The 17,225-nt window shown below is 34.8% G+C and overlaps 4 protein-coding genes across 6 annotated transcripts in view; 1 reads left to right on the forward strand and 3 right to left on the reverse strand.

Moving 5' to 3' along the window:
* Nucleotides 1-17,225, reverse strand: part of LOC136997325 (transcription initiation factor TFIID subunit 7-like) — a 297,656-nt gene that overhangs the window by 187,942 nt on the left and 92,489 nt on the right. The gene's annotated exons all lie outside the window — the stretch shown is intronic.
* The window catches only part of LOC136997247 (atos homolog protein A-like), a 73,615-nt gene that overhangs the window by 1,710 nt on the left and 54,680 nt on the right, over nt 1-17,225 (reverse strand). The window lies entirely within an intron of this gene.
* Nucleotides 2,226-5,637, reverse strand: LOC136997249 (antifreeze protein Maxi-like). 2 transcript variants are annotated; one of them, XM_067347771.1, is made up of 4 exons: nt 4,280-5,636; nt 3,817-4,213; nt 3,507-3,633; nt 2,226-3,432 (listed from the first exon to the last, which is right to left on the reverse strand). In XM_067347771.1, the coding sequence occupies exons 1-4, from the start codon at nt 4,349-4,351 to the stop codon at nt 3,423-3,425; spliced, it is 606 nt and encodes a 201-aa protein (XP_067203872.1). In that variant the 5' UTR covers nt 4,352-5,636; the 3' UTR covers nt 2,226-3,422. The 2 variants fall into 2 exon arrangements, with proteins under 2 accessions (XP_067203872.1, XP_067203870.1); XM_067347769.1 differs by having other exon boundaries at nt 3,817-5,637.
* On the forward strand, nt 10,689-16,010 carry LOC136997208 (uncharacterized). The gene has a single exon (XM_067347678.1). It carries the CDS (start codon nt 10,689-10,691, stop codon nt 16,008-16,010), a length of 5,322 nt encoding a protein of 1,773 aa, XP_067203779.1.

Here is a 17,225-nt window from a genome sequence, read left to right on the forward strand (position 1 = left end):
AAATGCATAAATAAAAAGAAAAAGGGCATTTCTATACATGATTTAAATAAAGTTTGATCTATGAAGGCTTCCTAGTTTCATCTTTTAGTCATTATCGTGCAATAATGTTACGTTGCAAAATACTGTTTAATCGGCAAGTTTAGGACACAATAGTGTCGAAAAGAATACTCTGATTACAGTAACAATAAAAGTTTATCAGGAGACGCGGTAGTGTCTCCGGCCAAGTTCAAAAAACGACACTACTAAGTCAGGAAAAGAATCTCTGGCAAAGTTCGGAAAATGACACTACTAAGTCTCTTATCCTGCGCGCACAAAGTCGACTTTTCGGGGGTTTGTAGCAACTAAAATATAAAAAATTTTATAAAAACACATAGTATATCCTTAAAGGCGGCATCGCCACGACTAATTTAAGCCAAAAAAAATTTAAATTGGTCCAGCCGTTTCAGAGATACAAGCGGTCAAAAAGTGATGTTGGTAATGCAAAAAATTAAGAAACGTCGTCTCCTTATTCTTCTCCTCTGTCCGCAGGGACGAATGAAGAATTTACGGGGCCCAGAGTATTATCATTATCATTAAAATTTACGGGAATTTCTCGCACCAGGTGCCAAGAGTCGACGATTTCGACTTCCCCGAGTTGCGCTACGGGAATTTCTCGCACCAGGTGTCAAGGGTCGACGAATTCGACTTTCGCGAGTTGCGCTACAGGAATTTTTCGCACTAGGTGCAAAGGGTCGACGAATTCGATTTCCCCGAGTTGCGCTACGGGAATTCCTTGCACCAGGTGTCAAGGTTCGACGAATTCGACTTTTGCGAGTTGCGCTACGAGAATTTTTCGCACCTGGTGCCAAGGGTCGTCGAATTCAATTTCCCCGAATTGCGCTACGAAAATTCCTCGCACCAGGTGTCAAGGGTCGACGAATTCGACTTTCGCGAGTTGCGCTACAGGAATTTTTCGCACTAGGTGCAAAGGGTCGACGAATTCGATTTCCCCGAGTTGCGCTACGGGAATTCCTTGCACCAGGTGTCAAGGTTCGACGAATTCGACTTTTGCGAGTTGCGCTACGAGAATTTTTCGCACCTGGTGCCAAGGGTCGTCGAATTCAATTTCCCCGAGTTGCGCTACGAAAATTCCTCGCACCAGGTGTCAAGGGTCGACGAATTCGACTTTCGCGAGTTGCGCTACAGGAATTTTTCGCACTAGGTGCAAAGGGTCGACGAATTCGACTTCCCCGAGTTGCGCTACGGGAATTCCTTGCACCAGGTGTCAAGGTTCGACGAATTTGACTTTTGCGAGTTGCGCTACGAGAATTTTTCGCACCTGGTGCCAAGGGTCGTCGAATTCAATTTCCCCGAGTTGCGCTACGAAAATTCCTCGCACCAGGTGTCAAGGGTCGACGAATTCGACTTTTGCGAGTTGCGCTACAGGAATTTTTCGCACTAGGTGCAAAGGGTCGACGAATTCGACTTCCCCGAGTTGCGCTACGGGAATTCCTTGCACCAGGTGTCAAGGGTCGACGAATTCGACTTTTGCGAGTTGCGCTACGAGAATTTTTCGCACCTGGTGCCAAAGGTCGTCGAATTCAATTTCCCCGAGTTGCGCTACGAAAATTCCTCGCACCAGGTATCAAGGGTCGACGAATTTGACTTTCGTGAGTTGCGCTACAGGAATTTTTCGCACTAGGTGCAAAGAGTCGACGAATTCGACTTCCCCGAGTTTCGCTACGGGAATTCCTTGCACCAGGTATCAAGGTTCAACAAATTCGACTTCCCCAAGTTGCACTACGAAAATTTCGCAAACACGAAAGAGAGAGAGAGAGAGAGAGAGAGAAATATGACATATTTTGATATAAAATATAAAATCTCTTAAAATATTTAGTTATCGATAATTTTACCGTAATATTTTTATGCACAGAATAATAAAACAAATCAATACGTGTAAAAAACCCATTATTTGAAGAAAAAGTATGCAATTTACAATGTACTTTTTTAACAATTATGCGTTTTCTTTATACCACTTGATTCTCATTATTCTAATCATAAAAGTATTACGGTAAGATTATCCAGAACTTAATATTTTTAGAGATATTTTAATTTAAATTTTATATCAAAATATGTCAGATTAAGATATAAAATAACTCGAAAAGTATTAAAAAAAACTTCTGAAAAGTATGAAAAAAAAATTATATTCTTTAATCTTGTTAATAATATTTTATTAACAAATAAACTGCCATATAATAGAATTTTATTAGTATTAATGAACGAAGAACATCTCATCGACGTTGACATCGATCCAGTCGCAAAACTTATAATTTAAATAATTTAATTAATATGTTATTAAGTTAATATAAATGTTACATTCAAAATGTAGAAAAATAATTTAAATTTTGTCACATAATTAATTTTGTACATTTCTGTACATTTTTATATTAACTTAATTACATATTAACTAAACTATTTTACATTATAACACGTCTTGTGTTTTATATAGCATTTAAGTCATGTGAAACAGATGTTTCATTGATAATATTAAAAAATAACTAATAATATAAGTATTGCGTTTGATATATCACAATTACGCTAGATGAAACATAATTAGTGTCATTTGAATGTTCTAACTACATTATTTTATGTTTAACATGTCTTTGATATCATATCATAGTTTTTTTCGCATATTTTGTAAAAATTTTAACATAACCGTGATATGAAGCCAAAGATATATTTCATATCAGCTATCCATAACTTTATATGAATGGGGCAGTTAAATCAAAGACATGTTACAACTAAAAATAGTTTAATTTGAATATTTGAAATAAAACATAAGTATTGCGTTTGATATCACAATTACGCTAAATGAAACATAATAAGTGTCGTTTCGAATGTTTTAACTAAATTATTTTATGTTTAACATGTCTTTGATTTGATATTATAGTTTTATTTCGTATATTTTGTAAAAATTTTAACAAAACTGTAATATCAAACCAAAGATATTTTATATCAGCTATCCACGGCTTTATATCAATGGGGCAGTCAAACCGAAGACATGTTACAACAAAAAATAGTTTAGTTTGAATATTCGAAATAAAACATCTGTTTCACAAAATGTAAGTGTGATACAAAATACTTGTGTTAGAATGTAAGATAATTTAGTTAATATACAACTGACTTAATATAAATGTTACATCTAAAATGTGCAAAAATAATTGAAAAATAATCTCAATTTTGTCACATAATTAATTTTGTGCATTAATATTAACTTAATTACATAGTAACTAAATTATTTCGCATTCTAACACAAGTATTTTGTCACATCACACTTACATTCTGTGAAACAGATGTTTTATTGGTAATATTAGAAAATAACTAAAAAAAATTTTTTCTTGAGCGATGCGACGAGCCGCTTGAACACCATGACTTGATAATACTTAATTGTTTCTGTAAAATAAATGTAATAACTATACATGTAACTATAACTTGTAATTTTTAGAAATTTTTTAATGCTTTCTTACCTTCTTCCTCTGCCTCTTCCCCTGTGTCTGCCCCAGTGATGTGGTGCCATGGATAGCTGATATAAAAATTTCATAAATCGTTCCTGCTGTCGGCGAGCTCCTGCGGCTCTACCTCTCGGTCTATAATCTGTAATTATTAAAATTAATTTAATTACATATGTGTTTTTATAATAGTACAAAGAAAAATATATTCTACGTAATTACTAAAAAATAGTGCGTAGGAAAATATGCAGTACGTAAGTACTAATAATTATACACTATGTAAGTACTAATATATGGTACAATCTTTAATAGATTAAAATTATGTTACCTTGTCTGTTTTGTTTCGACATTGAACCAGCGGCGACGGGACCGGCGGCGACGGAACCGGCGGCGACGGAACCGGCGGCGACGGAACCAGCGGCGACGGAATCAGCGGCAACGGGACCGGCGGCGACGAGACCGGCGGCCACGTCCCGGACGGCAACGGAACGGGCGGCGACGGAACGGGCGGCGACGGAACCGGCGGCGACGGGACCGGCGGCGACGGGACCGGCGGCGACGGGACCGGCGGCGACGGGACCGGCGGCGACGGAACCAGCAGCCACGTCCCGGACGGCAACGGAACGGGCGGCAACGGAACGGGCGGCGACGGAATGGGCGGTGATTAAATCGACGTCGACGTCGACATCGCCGTTGAGGAGCGATTCTTCGTTCATCATTAGTATCTGCAATTTTATTGTATTAATTTTATTTGTTAATAAAATATTAACAATATTAAAGGAGTTACTTACATCGTCCTCCATCCTCATGCGTTCACAAATGTCGAAGCGGTCCGCCATAGGTCCCCACAGGGCAGAGATCATTGAAGATCATTGAATCGATAATTAGTACAGATTTGAAACTTTCACAATAATATTGTCATCACTTCGACAGCTGGTAATGTAGTTTGGAGTAAGTTCGTGTAAATGTACATTATGGATTTAGTTATCATCGAGATTATCGATATAAGTAGATCTATATGTCGCGACTATGAATTCGGGATGTCAATGTTCAGTACTTCATTGATCAGTGAGTGTAAATATTGACGACAGAGTGTACCAGGTTAACTGCTTAAGTAGTGTTTGGTATAAAGAAGTGGCTACATAAGTAAGTAATGCATAGTTATTATTGTTACATTACATTTCCATTTATTTTATGTATTATCTTGTAATTATTGTATATGTTTTCCTAACTTTTACAGGTATTTGTCGATATGATTTTCTTGCGCTTACGTTTCCATTTAATATTATACATTAGACAAACGAAATCGTTGTAATATAATGGTCTATTGCCTTCTTACATAAATACAGTTCGTCGAGTCAATTCAATTGTCTTAGGAAATAAATTAGTTCTGCGATTTATTTATCATTGATGAAAACATATTTCTTTAAAAATTCAACAAACCGTTGCTTGACCAATAAATAAAGTTAGATTTATTTATAGATATACAGACACATGTGCAACAATTTTTGATATTCTGTTTTTCTATCCATTAGAATTTGTTCTGTGGGAGTTACATAGAAGAAGCCTGAGCTATAAAATAAAATAAATCTGCGGCTTTATTTTACTTTGAAGATTTTTACGCAAATAACTGTAATAGTACAGACTTTCTGAAGCTTACTTATATATTATCTATACTTTCTGGAGTTTAAAATCAGGTAAGAAATAATTACTATTATTAACATTTCTATTTATTCTATTTATGTATTATCTTGTATAATTATTGTATACATATGCTTTCTTAGCTATCACAGGTATTTATTGAGTAGATATGATTTTCTCGCGCTTACGTTACCATGTAATATATTATGCATTAGACCAGTGCTCGGAATTAGTTGAACATTTGAGCCGATTTCCGCGGGATACGCCTCCTTTCCTCTTCTTACCGCGCGCGCCGCAGCCGCTAGGGCCAGCGCCGCCGAGCGTTAGGAGCAGCACTATCTGATTATAAGTGGGTTCTTCTCCCTATTTATTAAAATTAAAAAAAATGTATTAAAATTTATTAAAAATTAATTTTTTATTTTTAAATTTATTAAGTGGAAATATTTCAATAGATTTCCATGTCACCTATGAGGTACTAATGCTGACGCTTTTTTTTTTAATTGGTTTCCCCCGTAGGCCTATTCCACTAAAGATAAAAATAACAAATTCTTAATTTAAAAAAAATATATAAAAGAGATTTTCTTAATTAGATTTTCTTGGCCTTTTATGAGAATGAACAATTGATGCAATAATGTAGATAGAAACCACTTTTAAAAAAACGCGTCAGCATTAGTACCTCATGAGTGACGTAGAAATCTATTGAAATATTTCCACTTATTAAATTTAAAAATAAAAAATTTATTTTTAAATTTATATTTAAATTTTAATACATTTTTTAAAATTTTAATAAATAGGGAGAAGAACCCACTCATAATCAGATAGTGCCGCTCCTAACGCTCGGCGGTGCTGGCCCTAGCGGCTGCGGCGCGCGCGGTAAGGAGAGGAAAGGAGGCGTTTACCGCGGAAATCGGCTCAAATGTTCAACCAATTTCGAGCACTGCATTAGACAAACGAGATCGTTGTAATATAACGGTCTACTGCCTTCTTACATATTTCTTGGAACATATTTCTTGGAACATATTTCTATTATTCATTTGTTGAATTTATTATTGAACAATTATTGCAGTTGTTTAGTTAATAAAATTTTATTTATTATTAATATATATACATATATAGGGTGCGGCATTTTAATTCAGACTCCAAAATATACAAGGTGTTTCTGAAAGGTCTTCTCAAACTTCAAAGGCGTATTCTAGCGGTCATAAGGATGAAAAAAGTTCTTATGAACGTGTCCTACAACGCTTTCTTTTCGAGATACCTTTTTTTCTCGACAATACTGTTCTTGGGCGCTGAATTGCGGCTGGCGAACATTTCGAACATTTACTTTGATTGTTTTTTGGATTTAATACTGCACTTTCCAATAAAATTAAAAATTTCATTAAAAATTAAAAAATGATTGTATCTTGAAAAGGAAACATTGCAGGACATATGTTTATAGGAATTGTTTTCATCAGGACCGCTAGAATACGCCGTTGAAGTTTGAGGAAACCTTTCAGAATCATGTATAAAAAATAAAAATGAAAAGAAATGTTTTAAACAAAAGTTGTTTGCTTCATAAAAGAAAAAGAGATAGAGATATTAGTTACACCTTGGGTGGAGATGCTTCAAAGATTTAAAGATCAATCAAGTTTTCTTAAATGGAACTCTTCTAATTTTTTTATAAATCGATTCTTCACCATATTCGACGTAAGAAGTTGTAATGATAGGATGGCCAAAAATTGAATAGTTTAGGAGAATTTTTATACTTTAATTTGACATAATTTTACATAAAGTATGAAATATTTCGTAATATAATCATTTTTCAATTATCTTATCTATATACTCTTCTGCACAAAATAATGAGAGGAATCAATTGGTATATAAAAAACACAGTTATTTTTAAGAAAAAGTATGATAATTTGCAACAAGCAGTAACATATTTTTTTTTAAACATTGATTCCTCTCATCATTTTGTGCATAAAAGTATTGAGATAAGATAATCGAAAAATGAATATTTAACGAGATTCTATCGTTATAACTTTTTACATCGAATATCGCGAGGAATCGATTTATTTAAAAAAATTAGGGTGGCATTTAGACGTTTCAATTTAAATGCCGCACCCTGTAGGTTGTATATACAGTGTGTCCCAAAAGTTCAAAAACTGTTAAATATCTCGAAAATAAAACATTTTTTTATTTATAGGAAAATGTTTTAGAAAAAACTTGTTCGCTTTGAAGAGGAAGCAAGGAAAAGGATATTAGTTTGACTATGAGTGAAGGCGCTTCGACGATTTGAAGGTAAACCTCATTTTTTTAAATGGAAGCGCTCTAATTTTTTTATATAAATCGATTCCTTGCAATATACGCTGTTAAAAGTTATAAGGGTAGGATGGTCAAAAATGGAATAGTTTTCAAGATATATTATATGCATATGTTTATTTTCATTTGACATAATATTTCTACCTGAATATTTATAAGCACAAAATAATGAGAGGAACAAATTGGTGTAAAGGAAACATATAGTTGTTTTTAAGAAAAAGCATGAATTTGCAACAAGCAGGTACATATTTTTTTTCTAAACAACTATTTATTTCTTTACACTAATTGATTCTTTTCATTATTTTGTGCATACAAGTATGCAGATAAGGTAATGGAAAAATGACTATTTTATGAGATATTTTATTGTTTTAGTAAAATTATGTCAACGTATAAAATATCTCATAAACTATTTAATTTGTGGCCATTCTACCTATATAACTTTTAACACCGAATATTGCGAGGAATCGATTTATAAAAAAATTAAGATAGAGTTCCATTTAAAAAAACTAGATTGACTTTCAAATCTCCGAAGCGCTTTCATCCAAATTAATATGTCCATCTTTTTTCCTTTTTCGAACCAAACATCTTTTGTCTAACACATTTTCCTATAAAATGTTTTATTTTCGAGATATTTAATATAAGTGTAGAATTTATGGAATAATTTTTTTTTTATAAGCAAGGTTTATAAACAGGATTTATTTATATAGAATAGAAAGCAGCAAAAATTTTTAGGAGATTGCATTGATGATTTAGTGATAATAAATAAATACTATTTTTAAATGTTAATGTGATTACTTGATTTTCAACTATTCAGAAATACTATACAGAAGATAAATGTAGCTTCACTTCTTTATAAGCAAATTTTCTGCAATATTTTATTTAGTATAATAATTTTAAATCTCTGCATATGTTTATTAAAATTATTTTAAACTGTTCGCTTGCTTATTGCAAAAAAACTTGTATAAAGTTTACAATTATTAATCTAAAATTTATAACTTGTTTGTTTTATGTATTAATACACTTTTTTTATTTTTCAGATCCAGAAAAAAATTAGAAAAAATAATCGGCTGCTCTGGCGCTGTATAACGGCTGCCGTAAGCGCTGAATTAAAATATCGGCTGCAATAGCGCTGAGTTTTGGCCCTGGCTGGCTTGTCCTAGGCGCCAAATTAAAAAATCTGATATAGAATTCTGTAACTTTAATTATTCGTTTAAGGTGATTGTGACACTTGCATGACTAAAAGACTGCCCTAAGCGCCATATATCTGTATAAGGCTGCCCCGAGCGCCAGCTCAAAATGCATCATCAGTGTCACAAGTTCTATTATGGCAATAAGGAAAAAGACATTTTGATTTCCAAAGAATGGTTGACAGAAACGATGATAGATAGTTTCCATGCGTTACTCGAAAGAAATTCTGAATATGCACCTCGACCTGTATGGTTGACGATATTTCCTGATCAGATTGTTCCACTCGAAAATCTAAAAAAGAAGCATTTGCAAATACTGCACAGTAATTTCGCGGGCGGACATTGGGTTACTTGTCATTACGACGCAAAGTCTGTTATTATATATGATTCTCATGAAGGCAGTCGTAATGCTAATAAGCAAAATTTGAATGGAGAAATTCGAATTTTTGTGGAGAGATTATTTCCTTTTCATGATTTTCAAAACAATCCGATAGTCTTTCCTACAGTCCAGTCGCAAGTCGACGGTTGTAATTGTGGTCCTATGGCGATTGCGTTTGCTACATCGATTCTGTTTGGCATAAATCCTTGTATTGTGACGTACGATCGATCTTTGCTAAGACCTCATTTGTCTGCAATGTTTGCAGGACAAACAATCACTCATTTTCCGTACCTCTGTAATTCAACTGCTCCATTAATGTTATTACCGTTGGAGACATTGAAAATACGAGAGGCGGATGCACTGAGAAAAAGGCTTGCACGTAGCAAGGAAACTGAAGAACAGCGTTCAAAACGACTCGAGAAAGATGCTTTTTCTCACAAACAACAATATGCCAAAAACGCTGATTTTTTATGCACTCAAAAGCGCAATAAATATAAACAGGACCCTAAAATAAAATGTTATAAAATGTGTGAGGTATATAAAAAAAACCCCAAACCGAAACGCCAGATAATGTGTGATCAGTACATACAAGATCCCGAAACACAACGTCAGAGAGTGCGTAATCAGTACAAAAAAAATCCTGAGGAACAATGTAAAAGAAAACGCGACGAGTACCAAAAAGATTTAGAAAATAAACGAGCTCAAAAACGCCATAATTACTCACACCAATTGCTGTACAATCGGCAAATCAAAAGAAAAAATTATTTTAAAAATGCTGCACGTGAAAGAGATCGCCGAAGAAAATTTAAACACAAACATTCTGACTCAAAAAAACTGTACAACAAAAAGTATTATGCAAAACGTGGTAACAAGTCTATCGTACAAAGATCAAAGACGATCGAGAGAGTAAAAGAAAAATTCAGTACTGTCCGATCTTGGCAAAAGTGTTTTAACTTTCCAAAATGGTCAGAGTTCTATATTCGACGGATATCGAAGAAAATTAATAAACCGGCGATATGTGCTCGATTGGAAGCCGAATATATATTCAAGTGGTGCATGATAGCAAAAAAATCGTACGTCAATGCAGCAAGAAAAGTGTTTTTGTATTTGAAAAATGCTGCTGAAACCGCACTATTGCGATTCAATGAATGTAAGACTTTGAAATATCCAAAAAGCGATCGAATTAGAGCTCTTTGTGGCTCATCCAAACATACTTCGTCTTCCGAAGCATACTTTTTTGAAACTGCTTACGAGCAAAGAAAAAAGTTTGAGCAACCACTTATAATAGGACAATCCTCTTCTCATGGAGTGATAAATGTTTTACCGTTAATGGATAACAATGATAAAAAGTCAAAAATATGGCACTGTGACGAGAAACGATGCCGCATAAGTGATATTTCCTTGGAAAAGTATGTGAAATTGTTGGAAGAGTTTGAAGGAGCTACTATAAAGAAGATAATGAATGCTAAATTTATGGCGCGGCTCAAAAATTGTTCTGTTTCACATATGAGTAGCAGATTGGGACATCCTCCGGACTGTTATGCAAATCCAAATATTTGCGAATCATACATTGCAACGATAAGCACTTTATCGCCTCATTTTCCTCTCGTGAGAAATATTCGAATAAATGTCTACAAATTGATAGGCAATTATAAAAAATTTCATCATTTGTTTTCAGCTTTGAGATTTGTCAATATGGATAAATTGCTGAAAATTTCCAATGATGCAAAGGTTAAAGCAAGATTTTACAAAAACAATTTGACCGTTAGTTTGGACGAGGAAAAAATTTTGTCGCAAAATTACGAAGCGTTTACAGTTATGAAAAAGAGATTGTTGGATACACCACGTTTCCCTTGTGTCTCTTGCGAAAAACTATGTGTGAATAGTGACGTTTCTGAGCTAAAAAAGCTGAAAAAACCAGTAGAGGGACCTTTTTGGAAAAACTTGATGACTTACGTAACAGAACACAATAGCGATACTGGATTAATTTGTAAGTTTTGTTTGGGCAAATTTCGGAAAGGCATGTTGCCTTCTACTTGCGTTTTGAATAATCTTGCCGTAAAACCATTACCGGATGTTTTGTCGGATTTCAATGATTACGAAAAAATGTTAATCAAGAGAATGAGCAGCTTCCAAGTAGTGCAAACAATGGGCGCTGTTTCGAACAAACATTTGCCGCACAGACAAATGATCCGTAAAGTAAAAGGTAGAACATTTCATTTGCCACTTCCTTTACAAGAAACATTGGATAAGATATGTCCTCCGGAAAATCCTATAAATTTGAAACACGAGTTGCACATTCTCGTTCGAGGTATGCCTAAAAAATCAAAAGTTGTTTGGGAAAATTTGGTGGATATTAATAAAGTGTTTAAGGCTTTGCAATGGTTAAAAGAAAATAATCCGCACTATTCGGAAATTCGTCTTCCAGCGTCATCTGATGATTTATTAAATGAGAAGTTGCAAGAAACAGAATATCAGATCGTCGATGATGGGGGCGAGGAGAGCAATAATGACGAAATAGATGAGGTGGTTGAGGACACCGTACAGCAGATTAAAGATAATGACCAAATCGTTTTGAAACGTAAGGCTTTCCTGACGCAAATTACCAAAGACTCGGGTATTAATGATCAGTATACGATATACCCAATGCGCGTGAAAAGGATTGATAACGAATCTGCACTCAAACTTTATCAAATGTTAAAAATCGAAGATGTTCCAATGGATAATCGTTATAAATATCTGGATGTCATGTGTTTCCCCGATTTATATCCAGAGGGTATCAATGGACAACGAGAAGATAGAAATTTTGCATTACCGGAATATTTATTCATCAGAACGCGATTGATGTCGAAACACAATAGATTCAGATTGAATCCGCAGTACTTGTTTTTCCTTCTTCATGATACTAACAACCGACAATTGAAAAACGGTATATATTATACGATGATGGTTGCTAACGCACGAGAGAGATATACTGCTGATAGATACTTGAACGAATTGAAAGACGAACAATTGGAATCGAATTTAATGAGTATTTTCGGAAAACTGAGAAATACGGATCAATTTTGGCGACAACCATCCAATAATGTGAAATGCATGACTCTGCATTACGGCCCAGCAACGTGGTTTTTGACTTTGAGTCCTAGTGAATGGAAATGGTCCGATTTGGGTGAATATTTACGAGACATGAATCCCGATAAAGAGAAGTTAAGCATTAACGAACTAATCGCATATGACCCTGTTAGCACGTCTAGATTCATGTGCATAAAATTCAAAGCCATGATTGATTTTATTCGTTCAGTTGATAACCCAATAGGGGAAGTAATCCACTACTTCTGGCGATTAGAATATCAAACTAGAGGTATCCAGCACATGCATTGCTTGATTTGGATAAGAGATGCTCCTGTGCTAGGAAAATCGCCGGATGAAGAAGTTGTTTCGTTTATTCAAAAATACGTGACGTGCGAAATTCCAGATAAAAACGTTTCGCCAACGTTGTACGAAACGGTTACAAGTGATCAGAATCATAAACATAACTCGTATTGCATGCGTACAAAGAAAACCGAAACAAATATTTACAGAAAGTGTCGGTTTGATTTTCCGCGATCAGTTACGACAAATTTTGTTTTAAGAGACGTTGTCACTTCAATAGTGGGTAGAAAAAATTTACGCAGTAGAAGCAGGTTGTACGATCTTCCTCGCAAGAAGTCGGAGAGGTTTATTAATGATTATAATCCGGCTATCAAATTGGCTTGGGAGGGAAATATGGACATACAATTTGTTGGAGAAAAATCAGAGTTTTTAAACTCGTATTTAACAAAATACACGACAAAGTCGGAAAAATGTAACATAGACTTTGAAATGATAGATTCCAATAAGCCTTTGGCATCGAAATTGTGGAATTTTGCGATGCGTCGTTTGAATAACAGAGAATGCGGTGCTTTAGAAGCTGCGGATACACTATTAGGGCATCCCTTGTATGGTACGGATTGTGATACCATTATCAAATGGATCGACGTCAATGAAGTGAGAAACAGAAAAGTTAAAACATTCAATGAAATTACAGCTCTCGATAAAAATTCTACGAATATATATTGTCCGTCGCTCATCGATGATCATTATCCAAACAGACCTAAAGAACTAGAATCATTGAATTTGTACGATTTTACTAGATTCTGGGACATTGTAAAACAGATGCCAAAAAGTGACGAGGTCGAATATTACGAACTGGTATCGCGTTTATTTGTAAAGAAACGAAAAAAGGGTAGTTTAATAAACCATTACCGATTCAATGTAAAAACTGAACCCGAAAAGTACTTTTACTCGCTGCTTCTTCTGTTCAAACCATGGAGAGATTCGAGTGAACTCAAAGGTGCGTACGAAACTTACACGGATGCCTTTAAGAATTCAGAGACTGGATTGACGAAGGCAATGAAATATCACGAAAGGCTCGAAGAAATACAGAAAGCTTTTGAGGATGTTACTGAATTGATCGAGAAGCGTGAAAATGATTTAAAAATAGCAGACGGAGACAAATCTGATGACGATGAACTGGATTGCAATCCAGTACAAGCTGACGACGCGATGAAAAATCTGGAAGATTTTGGTAAGATTGACGCCCCGATTAATTTATCGCAAATGATGTCGCAATTGAACAAAGATCAGAAAAGAGTCTTCGACAGGGTATGCCAAGTTTTACAAAATAAAAATCATATTCTACGATTGTACGTAAGCGGTGAGGGTGGTACAGGAAAAAGTTTTCTTATTGAAACGATCAAACATTGGATCAAAATAAATTTGAAAAAAACGACTGCGATATCTGCTCCCACGGGTATTGCAGCATTCAATATCGATGGCCTGACAATCCATAGAATGTTTCAGCTACCCGTCACTCATGAATCTACGCCTAAGTACGTGCAATTGTCAGACGTAATCTTGAAAATTTTGAGAGACAAATTGAAGAATGTCGAACTATTCATAATCGATGAAGTATCCATGATTTCGAATGTGACACTTATGTTTATCAATCTACGATTATGTGAAATTTTTGATACGACAGATACAATTGATGGTTTCTTTGGTAGAAAACACATTCTCTTGTTTGGAGACTTGTTGCAGCTTCCTCCTGTAAAAGGACATCCTCCGTTCGTTAAAATGTCTCGATCAGATGTTCAGAAGTATTTAGGTACCATGGGTGGATTTGACTTGTGGAGATTGTTTGATTACGACGAACTCTTGATAAATATGCGACAAAGAGGCGACAACAGATATCGCGATATACTTTCTAGAATACGAATAGGTCTCATAACGGATTCTGACATCAATGTACTTGAATCAAGAAAAATCATTTTCAAAGAAAATAGTTGCGACGAAAGATTGAATGAACTTTACACTTATATGAATCAATTACCGACCGATACAATATGTTTATTACCTACGTGTTATTTGTGCAAGGTTTTGAACACGGCAATGCTTAATAAAATCGACGGCGAGGAAATTCTACTAATAGCAGAAGATGATGTCGACTGTGCTCCAGCAATGAGAAAAAAAGTGCAAAAAACCTTGGAAGATAAAGATGACAAAGTTTCAGAAACGGCAGGCATTGAAAGAGTAATAATGATTAAAATTGGTGCTAAAGTGATGATAAGACGAAACATTGACGTAACTCTGGGACTTGTCAACGGAACAATAGGCAATGTAGTTGCGGTTAATCGTGCTGCTGATGGAAATATTTATTCCGTCACATTAGTTACTTCGGATAACAAAGAATTCGCAATAACGAGAGTAGACATTAAATTCGAGATATTTCACAAAATAGTGGTACATCGCAAACAATTTCCATTGTCCCTCAGTTATGGAATAACTATACACAAAAGTCAAGGCGTTACGTGTAAAAATGCAATGATGGATCTGGGAACGACTGTATTCAGTGATGGTCAAGCCTATGTAGGTTTGTCTCGAGTGAGTACATTGGAAGGCCTACATTTGATAAACTTCAATCCGGCATCAGTTCAAGCACACTCAGGAGCCATTTCGGAATATAATCGACTAAGATCTTTGTTCAAATCTCAGCTGCCACAAATCGATTTATCCAAGAAAAAGGCTATAAAAGTTTACGATCGTCGATGGACCATACCTAGTATCATTGATAATGTACAGAATCATGGTTGCGAGGAATCAAAAAGTGTAATTACGTGGAAAATATACGGCCTTCTTAATGACGATAATGTTTCGTGTTACGCTAATGTAATATTGCAGTGTGTATTTCATTGCGTGCGTATCAGGCAACAAATACTAAAATATAAAGCATCGAACGCATTGACTGATGCTATATGCGCGTATACTGAGCGTAAATATTGCAACGTTCAAGCGGTTAGAAGATCTGTCGGAGAATGCTTCGAAGAACGAATACAACAAGATGCTTCGCAATTTTTCATGGCTCTAATGTCGACGTATTCTGAAATCAATGATATATTGGAACACGAATTGAAGCACGTAACATGTTGCTCAAATGCCAAATGTAATTACACGGTAACTACGTTGGAAAAAAGTTGTTTGCTAATATTACCTATACAATCGACATTAAAAAGGAAAAGAGGTGTCACGCTACAAACTTTGATTGATTCGGAATTTTCCAAATGGGAAACGATAGACGGCAGTTGTAACGCATGTAAAGGTTCCGTTCTGAAAAAGAAAACCGTAATCGAATCGACTTTATCCATCTTAGTGATACAGCTCAATTTATACACTTTTGTGAACGGTGTTTGCAAAAAAATTATCAACAATCGGATTAACGCCGTACCGACGAATAATATCACGATAGATAAAAAAAAGTACAAGGTAATAAGCGCTATATTTCACGAAGGCGAAGAAATGAATCGTGGTCACTACACGTGTATGTTGAGAGCAGAAAAAAAATCAGAATGGTATTGCTCTAATGACATGAAAGTCATTAAGAAAAACTGGCCCAAAGGAGCACAAGGGGCGTACATATTGTTCTTGGAGCAGATTAAGTGATTTTGGAAATAACTGCATTTAATGACACTTTCCTCGAATGTAAGTGTCGGAATTTCTTTGTAGTAAATTTACGTGAATTTTTTAGATCCGGAAAATTATAACAATTAATCGGCTGCTCTGGCGCTTCATAAAAGCTGCCGTAGGCGCTGAACTAAAACATCGGCTGCCATAGCGCTGAGTTTAGACTTGTCCTAGGTGCCAAATTAAAAAAATTATTTTTGGGCCCCAAACAAAAATTATTTTCGCAATTATAGCGTTTACGGCTGCAATAGCGTTGAATTCAGGCTTGCCCTAGGCGGTCAATTAGAAAAATCTGGGATAGAATTCTGTGCACAAAATGTAAAAAAGTAGGTGATATAGCACAAAAATTCATAAATGATAAGATCAGGCCAAGTTCCAAAAAAGACACTCCAATATGTTTATATTTTAATAATAATCTGAATTTTTAATATATTACCAACATGAAAAGTAACTGATATATTGTTCAAGGTGCAAATTCAAAATAAACATACATAAAATATACATAAAATGTATAAATAAAACTGATCATAATTTGATTCTAGAAAGTAAGTGATATATTATTCTTAGTGCACATACAAAATTTTTTAAAATTTAATTAAAATAACAAAATATTTATTAAAAAATACAAAAACACTTGGCGCTGCCACACCGAACAACATGTTAACTTACATAATGTCAATTAATTACATGATGTCAGTTAATCATGCTATTATTACATTATTACTCATTTTCGTTGTTTCATAATACTATAGGTGTAAAGATGTAAAGGGGTGGAGGGGTGGTGGAGCCTCTTGACGGGGGGGGGGGAGGGGAGGAAAGGGGGAAATAGCGTAAAGGGGTTGCGCTAGGGGGAGGGGGGATGGTGAAGCCCGTTGGCAGCGCCAAGTGTTTTTGTATTTTTTAATAAATATTTTGTTATTTTAATTAAATTTTAAAAAATTTTGTATGTGCACTAAGAATAATATATCACTTACTTTCTAGAATCAAATTATGATCAGTTTTATTTATACATTTTATGTATATTTTATGTATGTTTATTTTGAATTTGCACCTTGAACAATATATCAGTTACTTTTCATGTTGGTAATATATTAAAAATTCAGATTATTATTAAAATATAAACATATTGGAGTGTCTTTTTTGGAACTTGGCCTGATCTTATCATTTTATTATATTATACAGGATGTATAAAAA

This window comes from Linepithema humile, chromosome 1 (genome assembly GCF_040581485.1).
Source record: "Linepithema humile isolate Giens D197 chromosome 1, Lhum_UNIL_v1.0, whole genome shotgun sequence".
Classification (NCBI taxonomy): Eukaryota; Metazoa; Arthropoda; class Insecta; order Hymenoptera; family Formicidae; genus Linepithema; species Linepithema humile.

What these genes read in the sequence shown, in the direction of transcription:
- LOC136997249 (XM_067347769.1), bottom strand. Translation starts at nt 4,351, where the DNA reads ATGATCTCTGCCCTGTGGGGACCTATGGCGGACCGCTTCGACATTTGT. An exon ending in GTCGAAACAAAACAGACAAG is followed by an intron (nt 3,634 to 3,816) that starts GTAACATAATTT and finishes TAATAATTACAG; the next exon opens with ATTATAGACCGAGAGGTAGA.
- LOC136997208 (XM_067347678.1), top strand. Translation starts at nt 10,689, where the DNA reads ATGGATAAATTGCTGAAAATTTCCAATGATGCAAAGGTTAAAGCAAGA.